The sequence below is a fragment of the Elaeis guineensis genome, chromosome 11 (genome assembly GCF_000442705.2).
Source record: "Elaeis guineensis isolate ETL-2024a chromosome 11, EG11, whole genome shotgun sequence".
In the NCBI taxonomy this organism is placed as follows: Eukaryota; Viridiplantae; Streptophyta; class Magnoliopsida; order Arecales; family Arecaceae; genus Elaeis; species Elaeis guineensis.
Window position 1 is genome coordinate 2,991,326 of NC_026003.2, and position 13,994 is coordinate 3,005,319.

Here is a 13,994-nt window from a genome sequence, read left to right on the forward strand (position 1 = left end):
ATAGAATGAATCTAATTTTAAAATTTAATTTAATTATGAATTTTTAAAATAATTTGGATTGGATCTATTTAGATCGAATCGAATCGGATGATAAACCAATCTAATTCATTTACAATTTTAATTATTTTTAATTTTTATAATAAAATAAATATAATAAATACGCGGCAGAAAAGGTACATCGCTCCGTATCATATTTTCAGGTGCGGGAACCAATGTCATTTTGCTGCACGAATCCCCACTGCTCCCAGAACACCCAAGAATACTCCTCCATTTACTTCTTTTACTGTCTCCACGCTGACCTAGGATCGTCCTCGCATTGCCGCTCCTCGTCTTTCTATCAATTCTTTTTAACCATCAGTTTTCCATTTGCCCTTCATTTTTCTTGTTTTGGCGGTATGTCTTCTTTTCTTTATTGCTAATAAACTCAAGTGCAGTTATTGCGACTGCTCCATACCAAGTTGTCCTGGGTCACGCGCGCGCTTTGTGGTACATAACAATAACTCAACTCATTAAAACGCTGACTGAATGGTCCCATTTTACGCAATGCTCGGGTGGATGAATTAATCAAAGACACATTTTAATGACTCACCATCTGATTACCCTAATGAAATATTTGATAGCACGTAATTTTGACAAAATTATATATAATTTTATAATAAATAATTAAATTAAATTATTTATTTTATTATTTTTATAAATAATATTATATTATATATAATATATATTATTTTAAAAAATAATCTGATTGTCTAAAAAAGATGATTATGTGATTACATGTAATATCATAATTTTACAATCTTGCAACAAGATAATTTCAGGATCAAAATATCTCCATCAAAATAAATTAAAATAAATTATGAGTAGTTCTATTTGATAAAAATAAAAAAATATATAATAGATGAAATCATAAAAAATGATTAATCTCAAAATTAAATTATCTCTCTAGAAAATAAAAAATAATCAATAAGCAAGGATGGAGATACTTTAAAAAATTATTTTATATACCATATAATCTAAATTGTATACCAAACACTTTAATATAGGATTCTCTATAATTTTACAATAATATTACTATACATACCAAACACTGCAATATAAGATTTTTATAATTTTATCAGGTAATTACATTTCCTCTGCAATCACATTACCATAGCAACATTATCTATGTAATGCACCAAACGCCACCTGAGAATTACTTTAGTATGCACCCACGGAACACACTTGGATCACAATACTATAGGTTGCAGCTGATATTTGTACTGCTGCTCATACGTATTTCATTATATACATAAATATATAATAATTTTATATATATATATATATATATATATATATATATTTATTTATTTATTTATATGTACCTCAAACACACAAAATACACACATATACATGCATACATATATATATAGATCACCGAAAAATATAAATTTTAATTTTTAGATATTGCGGTCAACTCCCTGTCGCCTGTCGTCGTGATGAGCACCTACAAAACAACACCCTCACAGATCGAAGTTGTGTCCGACGGAGATCCTCCGATATTTAAGTTAGAGAGAAAATTGATGAACAGTAGATTTCTGAATGTCGAGAGTAACAGAGCTCTGGCTCAAAGGTGTTTACCAGTGCTGTTCACTTATCCTCCTTTTATAGATGATTCTGATATAATCGTCAAGCACGTGGTCTCACTTTTTATGACGCTAAATTATCGGATCATAATTGTGAAGTTAGTAGATTGTTATTTTTCACTAATTATCATGACACATAGTCGATAACCGTTCATAGTGATTTTAGTATGTTGAGCAGATTGATCGACTATATGTCAGTAGTATTGATATATCAGTAGAAGGTCCGAGCAAACCATCAGCTAGTAGTTCTAATATGCTGACAGTCTTGGGTCGGAGGTTATTCAAGTTGTCTGCTGTTGATTGATAGTAACCGAATGTCGGTCGGTCAGCCGACAATGAGTCGGTGTGATTTATCCAGTCAATCAAAGATTAGTCGAATTATATGTTCGGTCGATCACTCTTTGTTGAAGCGAAGTCGGGGTTGGTTGACTTGAGTCGGGGGTTAATTGACTTACCTCAACAGTTGCACCCCACTCTCAAGTCCAAGGTGACCCGCTGTTTGCCACTATGTGATTTTGTCACGTTGGACAAAGAGAGTCATTTTGTGTCATTCGAACCCTAATTTGGCTGCTAGTTTTTTTGAGATATGAGCGTCGGCTGTTTTGTCATTTTATGAGTACAGAACCATCATTAGACTGTCATATTGACAGGACGATTCGGTATCGGATGTCAGTATCAGACGTCGTTTCAGAAAGATGATTCGACACCAGACGATATGATTCTGATAAGTAATCCTTACCACGTGTTCGAATGTTATTGGGTCGGAACTGTTCATGTGGATAGTAATGACGTGGCTCGATCTGGAATAGCTGCATCGAACTGTCCGATCAATGGTGACTCAGATGTCACCACATGTCAACATCTGGTGAGATCTTGATTGGATGCTTCGATCTAGCCGTTGAGGGATCCTATATATATAGGGTCGCTTTCAGTCAACTTTTATTTTTCATTTGTTTTCTTTGCTACGGAAGCTCTGTCAGAGGATCGTCCCACCATCTGAAGACTTCTTTTCCTTGTCTCCTTCTTCTTTAAGTTTCAGGTTAAGTCCTTGTCTTTTTGAGTCATCGTCTTCTTTAATTTTCTTCTCTTTGATGGCTAGGGGTTTCTCCTTCGAGATGGTCGGTCGGAGAATCCGATTGACAACTCCCATCGGCCCGAAAGTGGAGGCTTCTTCACTTTCAGAATCGAACGTCGATCTACTCCAGGAGCAATATCGCATCTCGAAGCAATTTCAGCTCTTCGCCCTAGTGTCGATGGTCAGGTGAACGCCCCTCCTTCGGATCAGGTGGCATTTATATCGAAATCTTCGGATGAATCTTCGATTTTTTATTTCGAAGTTCGTCTGAAATATTTTGAACTACTATGGTCTTTGTTCTGCCCAGCTGACACCAAATTCGATCCGACTAATAATCAATTTTGCTCTGTTGTATCGGTTACTTGCTGACCGAACCTCGATCTTTTCTTTTCATACTTTTTTTGTCCTCTGATCTCATCCAAAGGCCAAGGGTTGGTGATTTTTCAACCTCCGAAAAGATCTTTCTTGCATTACTGATCTTCCATCGTCTATTCATGGATGGAAGAATCTATTTTTTTTGCTTCTTCCTCTCTTCCTTGGGGCTTTTCTTATCGTCGGGGCGATCCAAGAACCAATCCCAACGATAACAGCCGGAAGGAGGTCAGCGATTGAGAGGACTTTCATCAGCTGAAGGATATGACGGTCCCACCATAAAGTAAGCTTATGACTGAACAAGCTCTCTATGATGCCAGCCTCAGTTCGGTCACTAACTTAGGTATATTATAGTCAGTTACTTCCCACTTTATTTTCTTTTGTTTGTTTTTGGATTGTACTGACTTTCATTCTGATTGCATCCAAGGGTGCAAGTATCAAGCATCGATATTCATCAACACACTGCGAGGAAGAGGACAACATCCGAAGCTGGTCCTTCCTGACCATCCAATTAGAAGAGTCGAGATGCTGCTTCAACGCAAGCTCCAGCTGCTACTTCAACACTGGCTGAGGAACCCGATGTGCCATCTGCATTGGTTCCTGAGATGATCCTGGCACTGTCAGCTCCGACAGTGCTTCCCATTGCACCGTTTGGAGAAGGAATTACCGCAGTAACGTCGGTAGCTCCACCAACCGAGGAAGTTCGGACTGAGGTGGAGGCTGCAGTCGAACCTGAGCAATCTGCAGCTGCACCGATTGGTCCTTCAATAGGAGTTTCTTTGGTGTAGTCAGTTCAAGCTTTCCCTCACTTTCGAATGTGGGACCACCGACAGAAGATCGAGGAAAGGCTCCGATGACTTCAACGGATGATGCAACGTCGGAGGGCCACACAGTCCACTTCAACCTTAGAGTGCTTGGGGATGAGTAGGCTCTAGCCAATCCGATATTGGCTAAGCGGCTCATTCAAGCTGCTCTTCTCCCGACCAACCGGGAGAGTCGAAGAAACTGGATGGTGGCTGAGATATTCTCGTCCTTCTACCCAATGATACTTGGGGTAAGCTGTTTTTATTTTTTTTTTAATCTGATTCGACTCATCTTCTGTCTGCAGTTGGTCCACGATATATTTGACCTGAAAGCCGACTATATGAAGTTCGACGACTTCCGTCGAATATAGACGAATAAGATGGCGGCCGTCAATGCTAAGAAGATGGCTGTCCTTGAGCAACTTAAGTCGACAGCTAAACGGGAGGTCAAGCTTCAGCAGGAAGTCTCTCGATTGACTGATGACTTGAAATCTTCTGGAGCTAAGCTTGAGTCGGCTTGCCAAAATATTTCAGCTCTTGAGTTGCGGGTCAAGAGCAAGAAACACTCCATCCACCAGCTTCGATGAGAACGAGATGGATGTATTGCTGAACTCGAAGCCGAACGTAGATTACATTGGGCCAGCTTGAAAAGGTTGGCATTGGCCAAAAAGAAGTCATCTTCCGCATGAGCTGATGCTGAGTTGGCGAAGGTGGAAATGGAGTCGGTGAGGGAGGCATTGAGTTGGGCAATCAGGATTTCAAAAATTCAAAAAAATTCAAGAAAGAGATCCTCGAAGGTGGGTTCACCTCCTACTGCGTTGGGTATGAAGACGGTCGAGATGCGATCAAAAAATTATATCCGAATCTCGACTTGAGTAGCATCATCCCTCCAAAGTCGGAAGATGGGGCTGATGAAGAAAATGCAATGCTGACCGAAGGAAGAACGCCAACAACACAGAGGTTGTCCAAGTCTCTGAAGCTACTCCAGAGCAAAAAGATAAAGGTGGTGACTGATGATCGTTGTATTTTTATTTTTCTTCCTTTTGTAATCAAATACTCGTAATCAGACATCGGTCTAATTTTGTAATCTCTTCTTTGTAATGAATGAAAAAAATTTCTAAGTCAAGACTTCATTTTGCTTGTCTGATTTTACTTATCTACAATGCATAGTTATTTAGCTACCGAACATCAATCGGAGAACCGAACATTCGGTAGGTCTTGTAGAATCATCCGTTAGTTGCATAATTTTTTTGACATACTTTAAGAATTAGGATAAACTATAATAAGTTGAATATCCTGGGTCCGACGTTTAGTCGGATTTGTATGTCAAGTTGTTTGATAATCGATGGCAAGCTGAATATCCTTCGACTGACTATAGTCAGTCGGTATAATTTCAATCCGATCTTGATCATATTGGCATAATATTTCACTTAGTTAGAACTAAATCGGTATGATAGTCTTTCGACTATGATTGACTTTTACAATGAAAAATTGAAGTATATTTAATACCGAGACATAATCGGTATTATTGCTTTTACAGTGAAAGCCAGCATGATTAATGTCGGTTTTTACAATAGAAAATTGAGGTAAATTTTGTGTTGAAGTATAGTCAGTAGTTCAGCTTTTACAGTGAAAGCCGGTATACGATCGATGGTTGATAGAAATCGACTATTCACTTATCGATTTAAAATCATTCTGTAATTGATCGAGACTTATGATTTTGAAATTTTATATTTTATTCTGAATAATGTATACATGGGCAATTTTATTGATGATACATCTTTAAATTATCGGCATTTCATGTTCAGAGAATAACCGACCCTTCAAGTATTTTTAGCCGATATGCACCCGGTCTGAGTGTTTCGGCTATTCTGTAAGACCCTTTCTAATTCGAAGATAATTTTTCTTGATTTAAAGAGTTTGAGATTTCTACTTTTCTTAGGATCAAATTTTTTGATCGGAAGATCTTCGGTTTGACTCTTGTATTATAGTATCGGACTATCCTTTGCCGATATGCAGCCATCCAAACTTAAGCTTGTTGTCGGGCTTCTGAAAGTAGATCTAAGTCGGCCTCCGACATTCGGAGTTGCTTGGCTCATGTATTGCTTGACCCTCGTTGATGGCAATCTGATCTCTAGCGGGATCATTGCTTCTGTTCGTAAGTCAAATTAAATGGCGATTCTTCCATCGGTATGCGAGGAGTTGTTCGGTATGTCCATAAGATCGGATATAGTTCTTCTATCCAAAAGTCTTTAGCTTCATTCAGTCGGGTTTGAGTCCATGTAGAATCATTCGATTGGTTATCTCTACCTCTCCATTTGATTGTGGATGGCTGACTGATGTGAGTGTGCGTAATATAAAATTTCACACATAACTCTTTAAAGTTCTGATTATCGAGTTGTCGATCATTTTCAGTGATGATGGTGTGTAGCAAACCGAATCTGCATATGACTAATTTCTAAATGAAGTCTTCCATCTTACTTTCAGTAATTTGTGTCAGAGATTCAGCTTCAACCATTTGGTGAAGTAATCGATAGCAACCACTATGAATTTTTTCTGATTAGATACTGGAGGGAAAGGATCAAGTATGTCAATTTCTCACTGTGTGAAGGGCCATGATGCAATAATCGATTTTAGCTGGCTAGCCGGTTAGTATTGTATGTTTGCATACTTTAGCATGGTTCACACCTTTGAACAAGCTCAGCTGTATTTTTTTTCATGGTGGGCCAATAGTATCCTTATCGCAGGACTTTATAGGCTAGTGATTTGCCCCCAAGTAATTTTACAAATCTCTTTGTGAACTTCTCAGAGTGCATAGTCGGCATCTGTTGGTTCAAATACTTTAGTAAGAGAAGAGAGAATGATCTTTTGTAGAGATGACAATTCATCATAATATATTGGGAGGCCATTCATCGGAGTCGTTTGGCTTCTGAGAAATCTGTAGGAGAGTCCCATCAATCAGGTACTAGACGATCAGATCTATTCAACTTAGTTTAATAGTGAGTTGTAACATTTCATCGACTTTATCGATCTTGGTTGTTTGAGACATTCAACGAATATTCGACCCAACAAGTTGAAGGAAGTAGTTGCAAGTCGGGAGAGTGTGTCGGCCCGAGCATTTTGATTCTTGGGATGTGAAAGATTTCAAAATACTTCATGGTTGATATAAGATCCTTCACTTTCTGAAGATACTTCATCATGATAGGATCTCGGCCTCAAATTTATCCTTGACTGTCCAGCAATTAATTGCGAGTCAGTGAAAACTTCAGACTGTCGATGTCAAGTTCCTTGGTAATTTTCAAGCCAGCTAAGAGCGCTTCATATTCGGCTTCATTATTCAATGCTTTGAAGTTGAACTGAAGGGCTTATTCGATAATCATCTCTTCGAAATTTGTAAGAATGAGACCAGCTCCACTCCCTTGTGCATTAAATGCTTCGTCGATATGCAGCACCCAAGCCGATGTTAGGTCGGGTTCGAGAGTCATGGTCTGCTTTATTGTTTATCTTCTGATTTATTGTCTGGTACTGACATTCGACGATAAAGTCGGTCAGAACTTGCACCTTCATTGACGATCGTAGACAGTATTGTATGTCGAATTCGCTAAGCTTTACTGTCCACTTTGCCATTCAACCCGATGTATCAAGTCAATGCAAGATTGCCTTCAATGGCTGATCTATCAAGACCACAATTGGATGTGCTTGAAGTATGACGAAGCCGTTGTGATGATATAATCAGAGCGTAGATATTTTTTCATCCTTGAATACCTCACTTCGCATTATGAAGCACCTTGCTAGTGTAGTAGATCGATCTTTGGATTTATTTTTCATCTTCTTGGATGAGCACCGAACTGACCGCTTCAGATGAAGTCGCTAAATAGAGATCCAATATTTCTCCGACCTTTGGTTTTGTGAGTAGAGGTGGAGAGGTTAGGTACTTTTTCAAGTCTTTGAAGGACTGTCGTATTCATCCGACCATGAGAAGTCCTTCGTCTGCCGCAAAGTCTTGAAGAATGGCAAGCATCTTTCATCGACCTAGAAATGAATCAGCTAAGTCGACGATTCTTCTATTGAGTTGCTATATCTCTTTCTTAGAGCTCGATCTTCATATCGATGATGGCCTTTATCTTTTGGATTAGCCTCGATTCCTCGTTGCGACACAAGAAATCCAAAAAATTTTTAGAGGTCACTCCAAATGCACACTTAGTCGGATTCAACTTCATCTGATATCGTCGAAGTATGTGAAGGCTTCTTCCAGTCCCAAATATACTCTGAAGTTTGAAGACTTTTCACCAGCATGTCATCCATATATACTTTCATATTTCCCCGATCTGTCTTGAAGATCTTATTGACAAGCCATTGGTAAGTGGCTCGATATTTTTCAGACCGAAAGGTATCATTTATAACAGTATATGCCTTTATCGATTATGAAGGCTGTGTACTCCTCTTCAGGCACCATCTGAATTTGATTATATCCAGCAAAGGTGTCCATGAAGCTTAAAAGTCGATGGTCTGAAGTCGCATCAACCAATTGGTCAATATTTGGTAATGAAAAGCTGTCCTTTGGACAAGCTTCATTCAAATCTGTATAGTCGATGCAGATTCTCCATTTTCTATTGGCTTTCTCACCATCACTACGTTGGCAAGCCAATCGGGATAAGTAGCTTCTTGATGAAGCCTGCTGCGAAGAGCTTATCGACCTCTTCGTCAATGACCTTCTATCTTTCGGAGATAAAAGATCGTTTTTCTATCTCACCACTTGACATTCGGATTAATGTTGAGTTAGTGAGTTTTACATCCGGAGGGATGCCCGATATGTCGGTGGCCGATCAAACAAAAATATTGGTATTTACTCTTAGTAAATTTATTAGTTGCTGTCGTTTTAGATCAGACAGCTGCGATCCAATTTGGACCGTCTTCTTGAGATCTTCTTCTTTTAATAGGATGGAAATCAATTGTTCAGCTGGTTCACCCCTCTCCTGATTCTCTCTTTGGTTCAATTTGTCGACGGACAGAGAGTCTTCAGGTTTATTATTTTTATGGAGACTAAGAAGCAGCATCAGCTAACTATTGGTCTCCACGTATTTTTCCACTCCACTCCTTGTCAAGAATCGAACTAGTAGATGATATGTCGAGATCAATGCTCTAATATGTTAAGGCTAGGTCATCCAAGTATAGTATTATAGGTCGAGAAATCCGAACAACCATGAATATCACAAGAACAGTGCTTTACAGTGGTTCAGTTCCGCGATTAAGGGGAGAAAATTTTTCTTCCACAATAACAGCTTCCCCAGTGAAACCGATTAATGGTGTCGAGACTCTTCTGAGTCGATCAACAGTAGTCGTATTTGAAAAAAAATCAAGTAAAAAAGAATATCAATCGAACTTCATTATCTATAAGGATTCTTTTTACATCATAATTTATTATTGTTGTCAAAAAATAATAGCATCATCATGAAAATTTGAATTCCTCAAACGTCTTCTTCCGAAAAAGTTATTACATCATTGAGTCATCGTCTCTTCATCGACTCTTCTTCGAAAGTTGCCCCCTAGTTTGATCACTCAGAGATCATATTGATCACTCCTGCATTCGGTTGATTATTAATGGCCTCAGTTTGCAGCTGAGATCATCGGTCACAGGAGGTTAAGTTGGTCGATCCTTTAGTACTTCTGAGGTAGTCTCGTCAGATCAGGACCTCTATCTCATTCCTGAGCTGGATGTATTGTTCGTATCATGACCATGATCACGATGAAATTGAAAGTGCTTCCTCCGATCATGGTTCCTCGAGGGCACCTTCATCGATGGGGGGTGCCATAGGTACTCTGCTCCCTTGATCTCCATGAGAATCTGCGCACGAAGAGTAGAAATATAGGAGTCATACCTGCCGTAGCTTGGCTTCAGACTCCGTCGTTGGGGTGAAGCTCGCTTATTGGAAGGTGGCCGACTTGATTCAGTTGGAGCTCCACTCTTCTTCTATTTCTTCTTCTGACCTTTACCTTCTGTCTGACGTCGGTCAGAAGTAGCCTCATCCACGTAGATGTACTTGTATGCGTTCGAGAAGTTCAGTATAGGTCCGAGGAGAGTTTTGTCCAAAGCGTAGGAGAATCTGGATCCCCTCAGATCCTTTTCATGGCCGATATAGCCATGTCCTTATTGAGGTCTTTGACCTCAAGTGTAGCCGTGTTGAAACAGGCCACAAAGTCTCTTAATGTCTCAGTCTCTCCTTATTTGATTGAGAAGAGACTGTCGGATGTTCGAGAAGACCTTCGATTAGTACTGAAATGGACCACGAAAGAATATTTGAGCTGCTTGAAGGAATCGATGCTTTTCGACTGAAGCCCGAAATACCAAGTCCAAGTAGCTTTTCGAAGAGTTACCGGAAGCCGATGCATAAGAGGACGTCGGTTGCCCCCTAGATCATCATGAGAGCTTTATAGCTCTTAAGTGATCGATTGAGTCGGTGAAACTGTCATATGCCTCCACCTGTGGCATCTTGAACTGAGATGGGATCGACTCGTCCAAGATGTGCTGAGAGAAAGGCTGGGCAGTGTGGAAGTCGTAATCACCAGAGGACTTCCGACCTTCCACTTGAAGTCAGACAAGTTGGCGATCAATCTCCTGAACTTGCGTTCATAGTTGTCTAACTGCGTTGTCGGGAGATCTCGAGAGTGGAACCTCCCGACGAGCTTGAAGGAGAAGCAGAAAGCATCCGCAGCCGTTTCTCCTTCCTAACACTGTGGAGATGGGAAGGAGAGGGGGAACGTCACGAGTGGTGGGTGGCACGGTGAGAGTACCGAGAATGTGATCATCCGTCTCGATAGAGTATCGAGATGGTCATTCTGAGGAGGAAGAAGATGATCGTCGTGGAGGACGATGGCTGTCTGGAAGATACTGACTGTGCCATCGGTTGTACCGCCAGCGGCTATTGCTGCTGGTTGCTGCTGTTGGAGGCTTTTGACCACCTCTGTCAAAATATTCATCTGTTGTATAAGTATACGATCTGGACATCCGTGGTGATCATGAAATGCGAGGAACTAATCTCTGCTACGGAGATGGGGGAGGAAGATCATTCCAACTGAAAGAGTGCCTCATCAAATCGGTTGAAAGTTGGGCTCTGATTTTCGGCATGATCGACTGCAGATTTGCAATGCCTCCTATCTGGCGTGCCAATCTATTGCAGCCAACTCCCTATCATCTGTCGTCGGTGATGAGCATCTGCAAAACAACGTCCTCACAGATCGGAGTTGTGTCCAGCAGGGATCCTTCGATGCTTAAGTCAGAGAGAAAATTGGTGAATAGTAAATTTCTGAATGTCGAAAGTAGCAGAGCTCTGGTTCAAAGGTGTCTTACCGGTGCTGTTCACTTACCTTCATTTTATAGATGATTCTGATGTAACCGTCGAGCACGTGGTCCCATTTTTTATGGTACTAAATTATCGGATCATAATTGTGGAGTTAGTGGTTGTTAATTTTACTAATTGCGATGACATGTAGTCGATAATCGTTCATAGTGATTTTAGTATGTTGAGCAGATTAGCCGACTATATATCGGTAGTATTGATATATCGGTAGAAGGTCCAAGCGAACCATTAGCTAGTAGTTCTGATATGCCGACGGTCTTAAGTCAGAGGTTATCCAAATTGTCTGCTGTTGATTGGTAGTAGCCGAATATCGGTGTGATTTGTCCAGTCAGCTGAAGAATAGTCGGAGTTGTATGTTCGATCGGTCACTCTTTCTTGAAGCGAAGTCGAGGTTGATTGACTTGAGTCGGGGGCCGATTGATTTATCCCAACATTAGATATTTTTTGTAGTATAGATCATGTCCAACTGTTTGGATCTTAAAATTTGAATAGTTTATCAATAATTTTAAATTATTAACTCTTATTTCAAGAGTTGGTATAAAATATGTGGTCCAACACACATCCACGTACATATGTACATATTGTTCTAGATGTAAGATTTTAATTATTTCAACTCATTCTGTAAATAATCCATCCAAACAAGAAGTAGGTTTATCTCCCAAGTACTCAAAGCTCGGGCCGCGGGGGTGGGGGGGGGGGGGGGGCGGTGGTTGGGAGGGAGGAGAGGAGGGTTCATGTCGTGTGCCTAGATGTTGGGTCCCATTGGTGGTAGTTTTTGAATGGACTAATCATATTTATTTCTTTATGTTTATTTATCAGATTTGTTCAAAATTTATAATTACTATTTGGCAGATTCTCCATTTTCCTTAAATTTTGAATCCTGCTACTTAATTGGAGCATTGAGTGCTCAAGTAATGGTCACAAGCTTGCTTGGATTTGTTATTACCAGCATTTATGTATGCTATTTTGTCGTGGGAAGTAGGATAGTTGGCTACGAGCTCAAGATCTGAGGTCTTTTGAATTAATCCCGAAAGATAATGCGCTCCCATCTTGGATTGCTACCATCATTTTTTAGATCTCAATAAAAAAATATTAAATCAAGATGAAAATATTTAGACGTATGTGTGTGTGTGTATATATATATATATATATATATATAATCTGTACATATATATATATATATAATATATATATATATATATACACACACAAAAATAATATAAAGCACTGGATGATTATCCAATATCAATTCAATATTTTGATCTATAATACAATTAAGTCATCTCCTCCATCCTCATTATTATTTCTAGAAGAAAGCAATATGCTCCTAGTTCTATTTATCGAAACAAAATTGGAGGGCTAACACGAAGGTGATGAATGCTTGCCTGTTGATGCGGTGGTGCGCAGCGACGTCATACAAAAGTGGAATGACTCCCCATCCACCGTACTCCCAATCCTCAAGAAGTTCATGAATGCGGGCCTCCGGGTCTGGGTCTACAGGTACAACGAATTAGTTAACATCAATATATAATTTCTCCAGATGGAACGAAAGCGAAGCTCGATTCCAAAACTCTTTAACTCACCAACTTGCATGGTTTTCTGCACGATCGATGATCACAGCGGGGACACGGACGGGAGAGTCCCGGTGACGTCGACGAGGTACAGCATCAACGCGATGGGACTCCACGAGAAGAAGGAGAAGGGAACGAAGTGGGGAGGGTGGCGGGCGTGGTACCACAAGGAGCAGGTGGCTGGGTGGGTGGTGGAGTACGAGGAGGGGCTGACGCTGGCCACCGTGAGAGGGGCGGGGCACCAGGTCCCCCTCTTCGCCCCTGACCGTTCCCTCTCCCTCCTCTCCCATTTCCTCCGGAGCCGACGCCTGCCTTCCTCGCGGTTTCCCTAGCTAGCTTTTATTGACAGGACCAAGCAGTCCTGTGTCCTAGTCTGTATCGCCAAGCCTTCTTGGAACTCGGGAATGTGTATTGCTTTACAAATGGCATTTATTCTTTCAATATAGAAGGGGAAGGGCAAGGAAACTCTTTAACCTTTGTTTTTTTTTGTTTTTGTTTTTTTTTGTTTTTGTGTTAAATTAGTTGTGATGCAGTCGCAAATGCGCATGCCAATTACTCCAGATTCTAAATATAATATAAATCTGAAAAACTATCAGCATGAATTTGGTCCTAAGAAGTTTTTCTTATAAAATAAGTCGCTTTTTTTTTTTTATGTTACATTCTTAATCCAGATATGCTTAAAGTTTTGTATGGCCAATGGGTCACTTTAATTTGGATTTTGAAGGATGTTAGAATTTTTATTATGCATAATAAAATAATAGAAACTCCAACTTAATAAGAGTTTTCCTTTTGGATGCCTCATTATCAATATCTAGCAATACTAGTTTGAGGTTTAGTAATGGTTTTAACTTCCAAGAGAGAATTAATGAAGGTAAATTATTGTAGTAATTAAAAAGTTAAGAAATATAGTTGCTTTAATAATAATGATAATTATTTAAATAATTATTATTAATTATTTAAATAATTAATGATAATTATTTAGATAATGAATATGAAGGTAGATTTTAAATTTTAAAATTATATCATATTCAAAAAAATTAAAAAAAATTATATTCTACTGAGATTATTAGCGAGGGCATCTGCCGTCGCTAATACTCATCCCATCGTTACTAATAATTTTAGTAAATAAAAAAATTTATTTTTTACGATGGAACTTTCCATCGCTAATGATTATTAGAGACGACGAGAGCCAT

The 13,994-nt window shown here is 39.5% G+C and overlaps 1 protein-coding gene across 1 annotated transcript in view; it reads left to right on the top strand.

Moving 5' to 3' along the window:
- Nucleotides 1-13,384, top strand: part of LOC105053724 (serine carboxypeptidase-like 35) — a 30,004-nt gene extending 16,620 nt beyond the window's left edge. Inside the window, exons 7-8 of the mRNA XM_010934984.4 lie at nt 12,638-12,730; nt 12,851-13,384. Of these exons, the coding sequence (XP_010933286.2) occupies nt 12,638-12,730; nt 12,851-13,133 (376 nt within the window). The 3' untranslated portion in view covers nt 13,134-13,384. The remainder of the gene's footprint in view (nt 1-12,637; nt 12,731-12,850) is intronic.
- Nucleotides 13,385-13,994: the final 610 nt, after the last annotated feature.